General features: G+C 41.4%; 1 protein-coding gene across 1 annotated transcript in view; it reads left to right on the top strand.

Moving 5' to 3' along the window:
• Window positions 1–13074, top strand: part of MAP2 (microtubule associated protein 2) — a 135216-nt gene that overhangs the window by 97533 nt on the left and 24609 nt on the right. The window contains exons 5-9 of the mRNA XM_059820584.1: window positions 1767–2024; window positions 4381–6807; window positions 6859–8175; window positions 8423–8629; window positions 9034–9168. Of these exons, the coding sequence (XP_059676567.1) occupies window positions 1767–2024; window positions 4381–6807; window positions 6859–8175; window positions 8423–8629; window positions 9034–9168 (4344 nt within the window). The remainder of the gene's footprint in view (window positions 1–1766; window positions 2025–4380; window positions 6808–6858; window positions 8176–8422; window positions 8630–9033; window positions 9169–13074) is intronic.

Below are 13074 nucleotides of genomic sequence, written 5' to 3' on the forward strand. Positions count from 1 at the left end.
TGTTTGGCCTAAAAGAGTCTGCTGCACAAAGGGGGTCTGTAGGATTCCTTCATTAAGTCAGGGATAACTTTCTACTTTGGTGAGTGATTTGTTTTAATCGTGTGGCATTGTGTGAAGTGTCTCAGGAAATGGAGGAAATACCTGAAATTGCTCAGAGTAAAATGAGAGGCTTCCCTTAACATTTTTTAATTGAAAGGGATGAATGTACAAAACTACATAAAACCAGAAAAAGAAAAGTAAAGCAAATTATTCAAGTCAGGGCCTCTTGTAGCTGGATACCTGCTGTTCTGCCAGGCTGCTTTCACAATCTGCCCATGTGTAAATATCCCTGTAACACTCAGGCATTGGTCCAGTTCTGATTCTGAATCTTCTGGCTTCTGTTCATTTAAGATAAACTATCTAACCTTAATTACATTTTTATATGTTGTTAATAATGTGTTGTACTTTACATAGTGATATTTTCTCAGCCTCAAATAGTGTTTGTGTTCCTTAAATCACTTCTTAAAGGCCATAACTGAAGTGGATGGTTGATTGTCTGGTTTTAACCGGGCCAGTCTCAGGAGAAAAACCAAGCCCTTGTAAAGAGGTTTTACTTTTAATACTAAGAGGCTGGATACAGCGATTTCCAGACTGGAAACCACTTCGTTCTAAGTCCAATTCAGCAAAGTCCTTAAGCATGAGACACACTTTAAACCCAGGGAGGTCATCAGGTTGACTGCAGCATGGCTGCTGGTCAGCTGCCTAAGTATGTTGCTGGATCAAAGTTTTCACACTTAATCCTGACTTCTTATCAGAAGGGATACTAATTGAGCACAGTAATATTCTGTCTGAGTAGCAATGGCAGGAGTACAGTCCAGAATGGAGACTTTGCTTATCATTCTTCTGCCCTGGTGTGAGTAAAGACAGCTCTTGATACCCCTATACTGATCCTAACATCCCATAGGCTGAGTGATGTATTTTAGAAATGCAGATGAACAAATAGTTATATTGCACTCATTGGTTTCTTTGACTTAATTGATGGCAAGAAGCCTGGGGGCTAGTGGGGAAACAGAAAAGAAAATGAAGAGTCCTTGTGTTAAATCTGTGATTTTCACGCACAGAGTTCAGGTGTCAGGCAGCCTAAGGGAGAAGCTGTTTGTAAACCCGCTGAGTGTAGGAATCTTGGCTGAATTCTTGCAAAACCATTAGTTATCAGCTATGCACAAGGCTTATTAAGACTATGAAAGTGGCTCAATATTTTGCCAAATCCAGGATCTATGTGATAGATTGACTTGCTGGAATTTAGCAGTCAGTATTGCCAAGGTCAGTGGAAAGAAATTAATGCCTCATACCTTCGTCCACCTCAATCGAATGTCTTGTACTGGATTAAACAGCACATTTATCAGAAAAATACCAGTGTACTTTGAGCTCATTGATGCATTGGTGTTGTCAGGGCCATCCGTCATTCAATACCATTTCCATTTGCAATGAATATTTGACCCACAGTCATCTTTGGGAGAGGTATACCTATGAAACACTTTCAGCTCTCATCTTACAGCATAAACATGCTTCTCTTGGGGAGGCAGATTTTTTGGTTTGGTTTGGTTTTTTTCCTAAGGAGGATTCAGTACTGCAGTGACTAAAACAGGCTGGATACTAGCAGTCCTTTGACACACTTAAATCTAAAATGTTCAGAGCTGAAAGTGTTATGCAAAAGCAGTCCTGTTGAGCTTTGTGCTTGGTGTTTACTGTTGGTGTTGATGTCGCCTCCTTTTTCCGTCCCCAAGAAGAAGAACCAGTAGAGAGTCTGATGGCTGTGGAAGCGAAACCTGCTGCTCTTCCTGGGAAGCAACTGGGGAAAGAGCACGGGCCCACAGAGCCTTCGGACCAGGCAAAGGGCCTCTGTGAGGGTCAGTCGGATTCGGTTTTGGAGGCCAAAGTGTGTCGTGAAGACAAAGTGCCAAGCGTGGCATCCAGCAGGGAGAGTGTAACCGTTGTGGCGGAAACGCCCCTGAAAGACACATCCCCTTCCTCGGCTGAGGAAGGTGTGTCCTCCTTAGGTTTGCATGTGTTTGCTGCCAGTGAATCCTTCTCCAGCTTTCTCCAGTGCTTTCCAAGGCTGCTTCATTCCTGTTCTTCCCTTTTATTAGTATGACTGCTCTTGTTATTATGCCTGAAGAGTGTGTAGCAGATAATATGATTGCATAGGTGCTGTATGACAACATGGTTTCCCACCACTGCGGCTGATTCCTGATTTTTTACTTTGCCATGATAAAATACGCTTTGCAGCTAAGCTGATTCCTCTGCGTAAGCTTTTTTCCCTCATCTCAGATGTGTTTGCCAGTCACATTGCTAATCTATGTATATTTTTTTTGTTTTTGGTGCAGAGATTCATCTGCTTTTCTTTCAAAAAGTAGATTTATTGACTTTGACTATGACATAAAGAGGCTTAAACTGTAGAAATGTTTTCATTTGCAGTGTGCAGGTTTTTTGTTTAGTTTTTTTGTGGTGTGTGCTTCAGTGCATTCTGGTTTAGCTTCCCTAAAGCTATCGCTTCTTATGTCATATCCTTGCCATTCATTGCAGTCCATCCCTCCTCTCCTCGATCATTGCCAGAACTCTGATTTTTTGTGTGTCTTACCTTATTACAAATGTTTAGCCCTGCTGGAGTGCCTTGGTTGGGCAAAACCTCCATCACTTCCACTGGGATGTTTGCCTTCATAGTGAAGTTTAGGATTGGGTGCATAGGGTGAAGTTCTGATCTGCTTACTGAACCAAATACTTACTGCAATCAGTTGTCTTTCAGTAAGTAAGAACTAGGCTTCAAGATTTTCCTTTTAATGGTATTTCTCTTCAGCCAGTGCAACAAGGTGTAAAGACACATTGTATGGAGTAGTGATGTACTCATTCACTACCTGGCTAAGAAATGCAGCATTTGGGAGGCTGGTGGTCTGGCTGGCCCAGATAAAGAATATTAAATTCTTTGGCAGTCTGAATACGTTTTGATGACATTGGTATTGTTCATTTGCACTTCAGTAAGAGGCAGAGCAGGATACATAAAGAAGGTCGGTATCTAGCTATTTAATTTCTGTGAAATGAGGATGACATCAGCTCAATGGGCATGTTTTTATATTTCATAGAGTTTGCCAGTAAGTCACCAAATGTAAAAACATAAAGGAGCCAAATTACTGTAGTTGTAGACTTCTGTTTTTTCTACCTGTAGAGTTTAGAATGGCAGTTGCTTTTTTGACTAATGTATGTCAATATTTAAAGAATGGCCAATACTTCAATACTAATTGTTCTAAAATATTCAGATTCGTCAGAGCAAAAAGATGGCTCCATGGACTCTAAATGAGAGATTCAGAGTTGGTCCAATGCTTGTTGTAACAAACTTTAGAAAAAACTCATAAAACTTTTTTTACAGATTACTGCAGAAAGTTCTGCCACATTCTGCAGTATGTCTCTTCATATTTTCCATGATAGGAAGATTTCCATATGATAGGAATCATTATTTTCCATAGGATATTAAAAAAGAACAAGCTATTAATGATTAACAGAGTGCGTATAATAAAAACTTAACTACATATTACTCCCTAAAAATATAGTGGCAGACTGTAAGATCAGCATTTTTAGATTCAAATTAACTTAATTAGGGCCTGATCTACAGTCACTGAAACATGCCCAATATTCTTTGACTTCAGTTACAGCTGAAGATGGCTGGCCATTTTGAAGACCAGACCTTCAAGATCTGGGACTATTAATAGCTCTGTTGCTGACTTACACATACTGGTTTCAGGACAGTGAGATTTTTGTCATTTGCCAAAGAGTAAGTGTCGAAAGCTGGTACAATTAAAAATCCAGCCTCTTCTGACACTTGCAAAACCTTTTATATGCATGATTTCTTTAGTTTAGGCTGCATGTAAAAGAAAAAATGTAAAATAGATATAGAAATGTATAACTATGTATGTTTTAAATGTCAGCAACACACGAAGATACTACTGATTGGACTTAATCTTGCAGACTTTACTAACTCAAAACTAACACAAGTTACAGAGTCCAGCAAAGCATACCAATGAAGTGAGGTTTATTTGTGGTTTTGCTGTTGTATACAAACCATGAAGATGAGGAATTCACATGAAATCATCTCATTTCAGTGGTCACATATTTATATGTGTAGAACTCACATTTTCACTATAAAACCTCATATATTAAAAGGAAACTAGGGTTTAACACTTTAAAGCAGATTTCTAGGTGGATGGCCTTGCTGCATGTTTGCATCTTTCTCCCTCTCCTTTCCATCATTCATACCAAGATGTTGTAAGCCACATGACTGCCTGCCTGTAAGTGCTTTAAATAATTTTGTTATGAACCCCAAACAAACTACTTCAGATTTACTTGCAGCCACGAAGATGGAATTCCGTGTCCAGGAGGGCGCACGCCCTTTCACGGCAGAACCATTAGACACAAAGCAACATGAATCTGGGAAAGACAGTAAGACTGGTGAGCAACCTAAACATGATGCCTTAGTTCCACAGCCAGCAAAAACAGAGGCTATAGATAAAAAGGATTCACAGAGCAAAGACAAAGAAAAAATGCCTTCACCCCTGTCGGAACAGACCTTGGAAACTGATTCACAAAAGAAAGGGGAAGCCAGTTTTGCAGAACCTGCTGCCAAGCCTCCTGCTTCTCAAGAACAAAAGGACTTGTCCTCTGAGCTGCCTAAAGGGAGCAAAACAGAAGAAAGGACTGCAGATGTGCCCTCATCATCCAACCAAGTTATGTCTATGAAATTTAAAGACGACCTTAAAGATGTCCAAGATCTTGCCATCAGCCATGGTGAAAGTTCTCTGTTGCTATCAGAACCCAAGGCAGAAGCAAGCAAAAGTGAACTTCCCTCAGGCCCATCTCCTGCTGTCCCCCAGGAGCTTCCACTCAAAGACAGTTCCAAAACAAAACAAGAACCCACTGACCAACTGTTTGCCAAAGATCTTACTAAAGATGAACAGATCCACAGAGACAGGACACTAGCTCTGCAAGAAGTCTCAGCAGTAACTGTAGATGGCCTGAAAACACCAAGCACACAGAAGATCCCTGCGTGGGGGGAGGAAAAGGACATGACCAAGGATGAGAGTGATGAGGAAGAAAGGTATGACTTTTATGACAAGGGGGAGGCTCGAATATTAGATGACGGTAAATTTACCACAAAACCTGAAGTTAAGACGCTTTCCCTAGACAAAGCAGACTTTCAAAAGGATGACGAAGCTAAAAAATCATCTGATATTCTCAAAGCAGAAAAAGAAGTGGAACAAAGTGAGCTCCCAGCAACAGTAGACATGAAAAAGGAGGTCCAGCCAAGCACACAGGTACCCCCAGCCGAGTTAAGCCATGAACTGACCCTTGAGAAAACAGTAGAGCGCCCTGATACCACTCAGTTATCCAGAATAACAGAGAAAACCCCTGAGGCATCAAGTTTAACCACTGACAAGACTCCTACTCTAGAACCTTCTGAAGAGAAAGATGTTAGAAAAGATACCAAGGAGGATAAGACAAGTGTTTCAGCTCCTCATCAAATGAAAGAAGAGGAGGATCGATCAGGAATGTCAAAGTATTTTGAAACCTCTGCTCTGAAAGAGGAAGCCTTCAAAGCAGATGCTCTGAAACAAGGCAGTGATTACTATGAGCTAAGTGACACTAAAGAGAGTGTGTATGAGCCTTATCAGAGAGGTCGTCTAATACCTGAAGACAAAGAGGAAGAGGAGGAAGAATTACAGACAGAATTGGATCAGCAGCAGAGTGGGCCTGCTCATGAAATAGGGTACAGTACCCTGGCTCAGAGCTTTACACCAGACAAATCTGAAGAACCAAGTTCCCCAACAGAAAGGATGTTCACTATTGACCCCAAAGTCTACGGGGATAAGAGAGAACTCCACAGTAAAAATAAAGATGACCTAACTCTGAGCAGGAGCTTGGGACTTGGGGGGAGGTCTGCAATTGAACAGAGAAGTATGTCTATTAACTTGCCCATGTCCTGCCTGGATTCAATAGCTCTAGGATTTAGCTTTGGTCGTGCACATGATCTTTCTCCCCTCGCTTCGGATATTCTAACTAACACTAGTGGAAGTATGGATGAAGGTGACGACTACTTGCCAGCAACCACACCGGCATTGGAGAAGGCCCCCTGCTTCCCCATTGATAGTAGAGAGGAAGATGAGCACATTGAAGAAGAAAAAGCAATGGCAGAAGAAAAAGTCCAGCCTGAGACCTTGGTTGAATCACCTTTTCTGGCCAAAGAATATTACAAAAATGGGGCTGTCCTGGCTCCTGACCTGCCTGAAATGTTAGACTTAGCAGGGACAAGATCTAGATTAGCCTCCGTGAGTGCAGATGCTGACATGGCACAAAAGAAATCAGTTCCTTCTGACACTGTTGTGGAAGACAGCAGCACAGCCCTGCCACCTATGACAGATGAAAACCACGTAACTCTAAAAGCTGAAAGTCAGCTAGAAGACTTAGGCTACTGTGTTTTCAATAAATACACAGTCCCACTCCCTTCTCCAGTTCAGGACAGTGAGAATTTAACGAGCGAAACCTGTCCCTTTTACGAAGGCACAGATGAAAAACTGAGACGTGGCCTGGCTCCTGACCTGTCTTTAATAGAAGTGAAGCTAGCAGCAGCTGAAAAATCGAAAGAAGAATTCGTTAGTGAAAAAGACTTAGGTGAGTCCATTCTGGCAAGAGACTTTGAGCAGGAGAAAAAAGAGAAGCTGGATACTGTGCTAGAAAAAAGTGAGGATCAAGTTGACTCTAAAGAGGTCTGTCCCATTAAAGGTGCAGAGCCAGAGAAGATAAGACCTGAGGCAATCTTGGAAATGAAAGAAGAAAGTGTTGCTGATAAAATTCATGTAACCGATGATACCATGTATGACAGAATATCAGCTTCAGAGACAGCAATAGAAAAGGATGCCGTTTCTTTGTTGATGGAGAAGGAGGAGAAGACGCTTAGTGTTGTTCCTGAAGTAGCTGAGATAGAAGCTACTATAAAACCAGATTACAATGCTATAAAGCATGATTTGGAAGTGGCTGCAAGGAGAGCTGACCAAGAATATCAGAGTCAGTTAGATACTAAGATCAGTGAGGTTGTTTCTCTCCCTTCAGGGAAGGACAAAGCCTCTGTTAAAGGAGCAGAGCCTGAACCCAAAGACGCTCAACAGAAAGATCAGACCATCTTGTCCAGAGAAGCAAAGGATGCAGATGTACTTTCCAAGACCGAGCCTAGTTATGTGAAGGACAGCACCAAACTGTCTGAAACAGAAATTAAGGAAAAAGTAACTAAGCCCGATCTGGTACATCAAGAGGCAGTTGATAAAGAGGAATCTTATGAATCTAGTGGAGAGCATGATCAAGCCCAAGAAGGTTTGAATGGAGAATCCTTGAAACCAGAGGATATCAAAGCAGAACCTCCAAAACCTCCTGTGTCTGGGGAAGAGACGCCTACACAGTTGCCAGCAAAGGAGCCTTCTATGGAGCTCCTCCTTCCAAAAGTTGAGCCTCTCCAGGAAGAGCCTGCTGAGATTCAGATGGAGAGCATACCACAGCCTGCAGAAGAAACTGAAAAGATTCCTGATACAGGTGTGAAACCTATGGAAAACCAAAAGCTGCTGCCACGTGAAGTGACAGCTGGGGCCACAAAAGGGGAAGAACATGAGGAAGAAGAGGTAGAAGTAGGGCAAGAAGAAAAACAAGTGGATAAACAGCATCTTGTGTCAGAAGTGCCCCCAGAAATAGACTTTGGGAAACCCTCTGCTGAAGAAATGCTACCCAAGGGTAGCCCAGAAGCACTGTCTGAACTGAAAGGCATTATTGAATCAGTGGTGACAGTAGAGGATGACTTTATCACAGTGGTGCAGACAACAGTTGATGAGGGTGAATCTGCTTCTCACAGTGTGCGCTTTGCTGCTAGCCAGCAGGAAGACATCGAAACAGGGGACTCACAGGCTGAAGAGGAGCTGGAGGTTGAGGAAGTGGCTGACATGCAAGTTGAGCCCAAGGAGGGCTCCCCAGAAGCTCCTGCTTCACCCCAGAGAGAAGAAATCCTGCTCACTGACTACAAGACAGAGACATGTGATGATTACAAAGATGAAACAACAATCGATGACTCCATCATGGACACAGACAGTCTCTGGGCAGATACTCAAGGTGTGCATTATCCTTTCTGTTTTGTCTGTTAAATATTTTTACTTCCAAATCATAATGATCAAAAATCAAAATTATTATAATTGTAATAGTAATCTCAGCATGTTTCAGAAAAATGGTAAAATAGTCTGCCTTTTTTTATTAATCCATCTTCTCTGTCTTCAACTTTTTTTTCCCTGCTCCACCGCAGTATTGTTAACATTTGTTACTAATCTTTTGTTTGTTGTTATAATTTGCTCTGATCCTACAGATGATGATAGGAGCATCATGACTGAACAGTTAGAGACTGTTCCTAAAGAGGAGAAGGCAGAGAGAGAATTGCGAAGATCATCTCTCGATAAGCATAAAAAAGAGAAACCTTTTAAAACTGGGAGAGGCAGGATTTCTACTCCTGAAAGGAAAATAGCTAAAAAGGAACCTAGCACACTCTCCAGAGATGAAGTGAGAAGGAAAAAAGGTTCATTTAACACTCCCTATTACAATATATACTACTTTTTTTTTTTTTTTACTATTGTACAGTACTATCTGGTTACTCTGTTGTAGATGATGTGCACCTTAACAGTATTAACGGTAGTGCTTTTTAATGAGACGTTGTACAACTATATGAAAAGCCATGTGCAAGGCTCACTGCTCCACCGGTCCCATTTTGTTGCAGGCATCCCCACTGATCACTGGGTAACACATCTGACGTTAATGCGCCAGTGCTCCCCCTCTTCCAACTTAGGATTTATTCACCCCAGTAGAAGCAACGCATCGGGTTGGTGTTGTGGAGCAGTGGGCCTGCCACTTGATGTATTGTCATATGAAACTGTTTGCTGTTTTTTTTCCTGATTCTATGTTTTTGTGTTTTCTTGTCCATAGCAGTGTATAAGAAAGCTGAACTTGCTAAAAAAACTGAAGTTCAGGCCCACTCTCCCTCCAGGAAAATCATTTTAAAACCTGCTATCAAATATACTAGACCAACTCATCTCTCCTGTGTTAAACGGAAGCAGACAGGTGACTGCGTTCTGTTCAGTTATGCAATGTGGCTGGCAAACATAGACATATTTTTTTTTTGTAAATCTCATGGCTATAGCAGCTTCTCTATTTTTTTATTTTTTCCTCCAAGAATATCAGTCTTCACAAATAGTATTGCTTTTTTAGTGTTTTGTATCATTTTTCTTTTCTTCTTTCATTCCTGGTATTTGTTTATTTATTTAATGGAGGCCATGATCATTTATGCTTGTCATTGCTTGGACCTCCAAGTGCTGTGGTTGTAACTTGGCATCGTGCTTATAGTGTGGTGTTGTAGGAATCTCTACTCATCATTTTGTTCTTTTTTTTTTTTTTTTAAATTACGCTTTTTTTGGTGGGAAAATGTTGACAGCTTAAACCATGGTATGCATTTCCATTATTTTGCTTTTTTACTCTCATGCATAATAAGAAGTGTTTCAGACTTACATTTTGTTGATTGATGTTATCTGCATTGACACTTCCCAATCTGTCACTGATGTTTATGCTATACAGTCAAAATCCACAGGGGGAATCCAGCCACATGCAGCATGAAGCTGAGAAGAAATCTGGGCTCACACTACGAATGCATTCCAAGCAAAAATCTTAATATTTGGTAGAGGAAGATGAAAGGATGAAACAAGTTATTCCTGTTACATCTTGATAGGTGTATCATTATTCAGAGGACCAAAAATAACACTTTCAGCATTTTCATCATATTACTTGCTGTTACTGTGAGTTCAGGGTGGAAAGACGAACATCTTGACTTTTCTGGTGATCTAAAAAAAAAAAAAAGAATTTGCTAAAAGAGGCCAGGTTTTCTGTCATGTAACATAGCCGCATGCTGCAGTGCAGTTGTTCATGAGTGAAACTAGGTCTATTAAGAGAAGCACCATGCCCAGCAATGCAGAACTACATAGGCCTCTTCTCATGGCTTGGAAATAAAGAACAGGATTTATATTACCCATCCTATAGGTAAACAGTGCAATACCAAAAGTTTTCCTAAGAAGTTGCTCCCATCCAGTTTTTGCACCAATGGGTCACTCCTGTTCTAAATTTAGACCAGTCTCAGTATGGAGGTCTGACTAGTGAAAATACAGTAAAAGGATAGTTATGCGAGGGTAGCTTTAATATTGTGCCTCAACTGTATGAAGTGTGTATTGTCTCCTGGTTGTATTCCATTAGGACAACAGAACTAAATACTCAGTCCCATTGCCTTGCTCCTATGAGGGAATCTGGCATGTTTACTTCCCACCCTCACAAGAAATGGAGCCAGGGAAGGAAAGGCTGATCCAGACCCCTCTGTGTTGCAGCGGTGGCTACTCCTCAGTTTGCAGTCTCTAGGCACTCTGGACCAGAACTACCCAAAAGTGAGGAATTTTTAAAAAGGATTAAAACAACTCTTCTTGCTACCTCTTGTGTTTGCTGAAGCATGGCTTGATCAGCTCAGAAGTTATGACCCATAATTCACATATTCTTTCAAAAGACCCAGGGGGTTCAATAAGTGATGGAAATGGGGGGAAAAAGTGTTGGCTTTGTAGTGTTCTCAACTTCGTCTACACTTCTACAGCCATGCAGTCAGTGCTGTCTTGCCCTCAGATACTCTACCACTAACCCTTCTGAACTCTTCTGGCCCAGTAGCATCCCGGAGAGGCCTGAGTCATACCGAAAGACTCACATAAGGAAATCTGCCCAGTGCCTTAAATGTGTGGTGCCTCTCTCACTCTAACACCTAGTGAAGCAGGTACATTAGTCAAAGTGAAAAATGTAATACAAAAATGACCTCCCAGTACATTTAAATCCTGAGATGGAGAGCAACTAAATAATGGACCCAGATTGATCATAAAATTTGCAGTAATGTGGGTGGAACTTTGAGGTTTGGGCTCTAAAGCAGAGTAGCTTGAACCACACCGCAAAATGAACAGAAACATCTCTTAGAATGTTTCACCACACTCAGTGTTGCTGGAAGATTCACAGTGTCCCTTATTTTCTTCTACCTCACCTTTTTGTACTTACTGATGGGACTTGAGGGGAGGCCATGTGAAAGGATACCACACAGCACTGCATTCTAAGAGCATAGGCGGCCATATGTTAACCTACATATCCCTGAGCCTGAACCAGTCATCCAGCTCTTTCCAGGATCTGGAATTTAGAGGGACATTGTCTCTCTCACCTTTTTCCTTTTTTGTAAAATATAGCACTGTTTCTTGAAGCCAGTTTTGACTGTCAGTGTCCTATTTGGAATGGTCTTGTCAGCTTTAGTGATACCTGGCCCATGGACCCCCACCGAAAGTCTCTTGGCAGTGTAGTCTAGACAACTTTGAGTGTACTGCAGTTAGTTAAGTTGCATTTACTGTGACTTTAAAATGAAACATGTCTAGTCATCAGTGTCTACAAAAAAAAATTAATATTTGCTCGTATTTTCTGTGTAGTGGCCCGGGAAATGACGTCTTTCCCCTATTTTCCCCTCAATACCAAAAAAAAATTCCCATGTCACTGTGAGGTAAGCACTGGCAAATACTGGCAACTTACAGTGCCATATTCACAAGGGGTGGGACTGCTTTTTAGGAGACTCATCCTTGCCATTTGAAAAAGAAACTGCATAGCCAATTCTGAGGAAAGAGTTGTGAAGTCTTTGCCTTGACTGATGTAGTTCGTGAGTGAAACCTCAATCCAACTCATGTTTTGTTAGTGGCTGTGAGATGCCGCTTCCACTGTGCCATCCGAGGAATGTTTATGGTGACAAGGCCAGGACAATTACCTGGCTATGAGCAGGAGTCAGTATGGGATACGCTTCTGTTCCTTGTCTTCAATTCTGGGGTCACCCCCTGAGGTAGAACATGTTTGTTGTGTATTTAAACTGGCAGCAGAGCCTGTAGAGATCTTTTATTCAGATGGAGAAGTTGTGGTGCTTTCAGGTAAGTCAGCACAAGCAGCACAGCTATTCTTTCCATTTCATAGTGGTGGCTGGTTAGGGTTCAATACCAAGGAAAGGAGGAAACAAGATATTTGTGATTATTTAGAATAGATGCAAAACAGACCAAAACCAGCAGTAACAGATGTGATAAAATGTGATGCAGGAGGGCTGTGCTGTACTTATCCCTGCTACAAATTCAGAAAAGCTGAAGTACGCAGTTATATATTCTTTTCCTCCTTACAAGTTTTCTCTCCTTCAATTTAAAAAAAAACAGCAATGAAATTATATTAAGAGGGCAGAACTAGAGTGGGAAGTATGGCAGAAAACCGGGGATCTGCTCACCACACCTGGGAACTGCACAGGGAAGAAAGAAAATTAATCGGTTCTGCCCTGTACGACGTGTTAGGGTTGGGTTTACAGTTGGAAGACGGTTGGGTTTACAGCAAAAGTTTGTCATCTGTGACCACTGTCCTGCTTCTGCATTTACTAAGGGCATCCTGGCACAGATGCCAAAAGAGTTCACATATGGTTTGTGTGTGGCAAATCACTTCCTGAACAACAGTGTTGGGGTGAAACTAATAATCTTTCTGAAAAGCTGCCCCATTCCAAAACTTTTCATAAGGATGGAATCTAAGTCAGAGAGAAAAATCTTACCTCAAACCATGTTGTATCAGATAAATGAAACCCTGACTTAACATACTTGATGTCCCAGATATAATCTGAATTGCTGAAGTCCAAGGGCTTAGGTGACTCATGGCACACTGACCTTGTTGATGCAACTAGGGCGGTAATTCAACAGTGAATCTCTCTCTTTCCGTTAGGAATGTTAGCTAATATTTTGAAAAGTGGTGATTTCAGGGGCCTCTCTTAAAATTTTCAATTGTAGATTACTTAAAGGAGCCTAATTTCTAGAGGTCAGTCCTGAAAATCGGGGTGCTAAGATGTCTGAGGATTGACCTTCAGAACGAGAGCCTCTTACAGCTGTCAACTATTTC

The sequence above is a fragment of the Gavia stellata genome, chromosome 8 (genome assembly GCF_030936135.1).
Source record: "Gavia stellata isolate bGavSte3 chromosome 8, bGavSte3.hap2, whole genome shotgun sequence".
Taxonomy (NCBI): domain Eukaryota; kingdom Metazoa; phylum Chordata; class Aves; order Gaviiformes; family Gaviidae; genus Gavia; species Gavia stellata.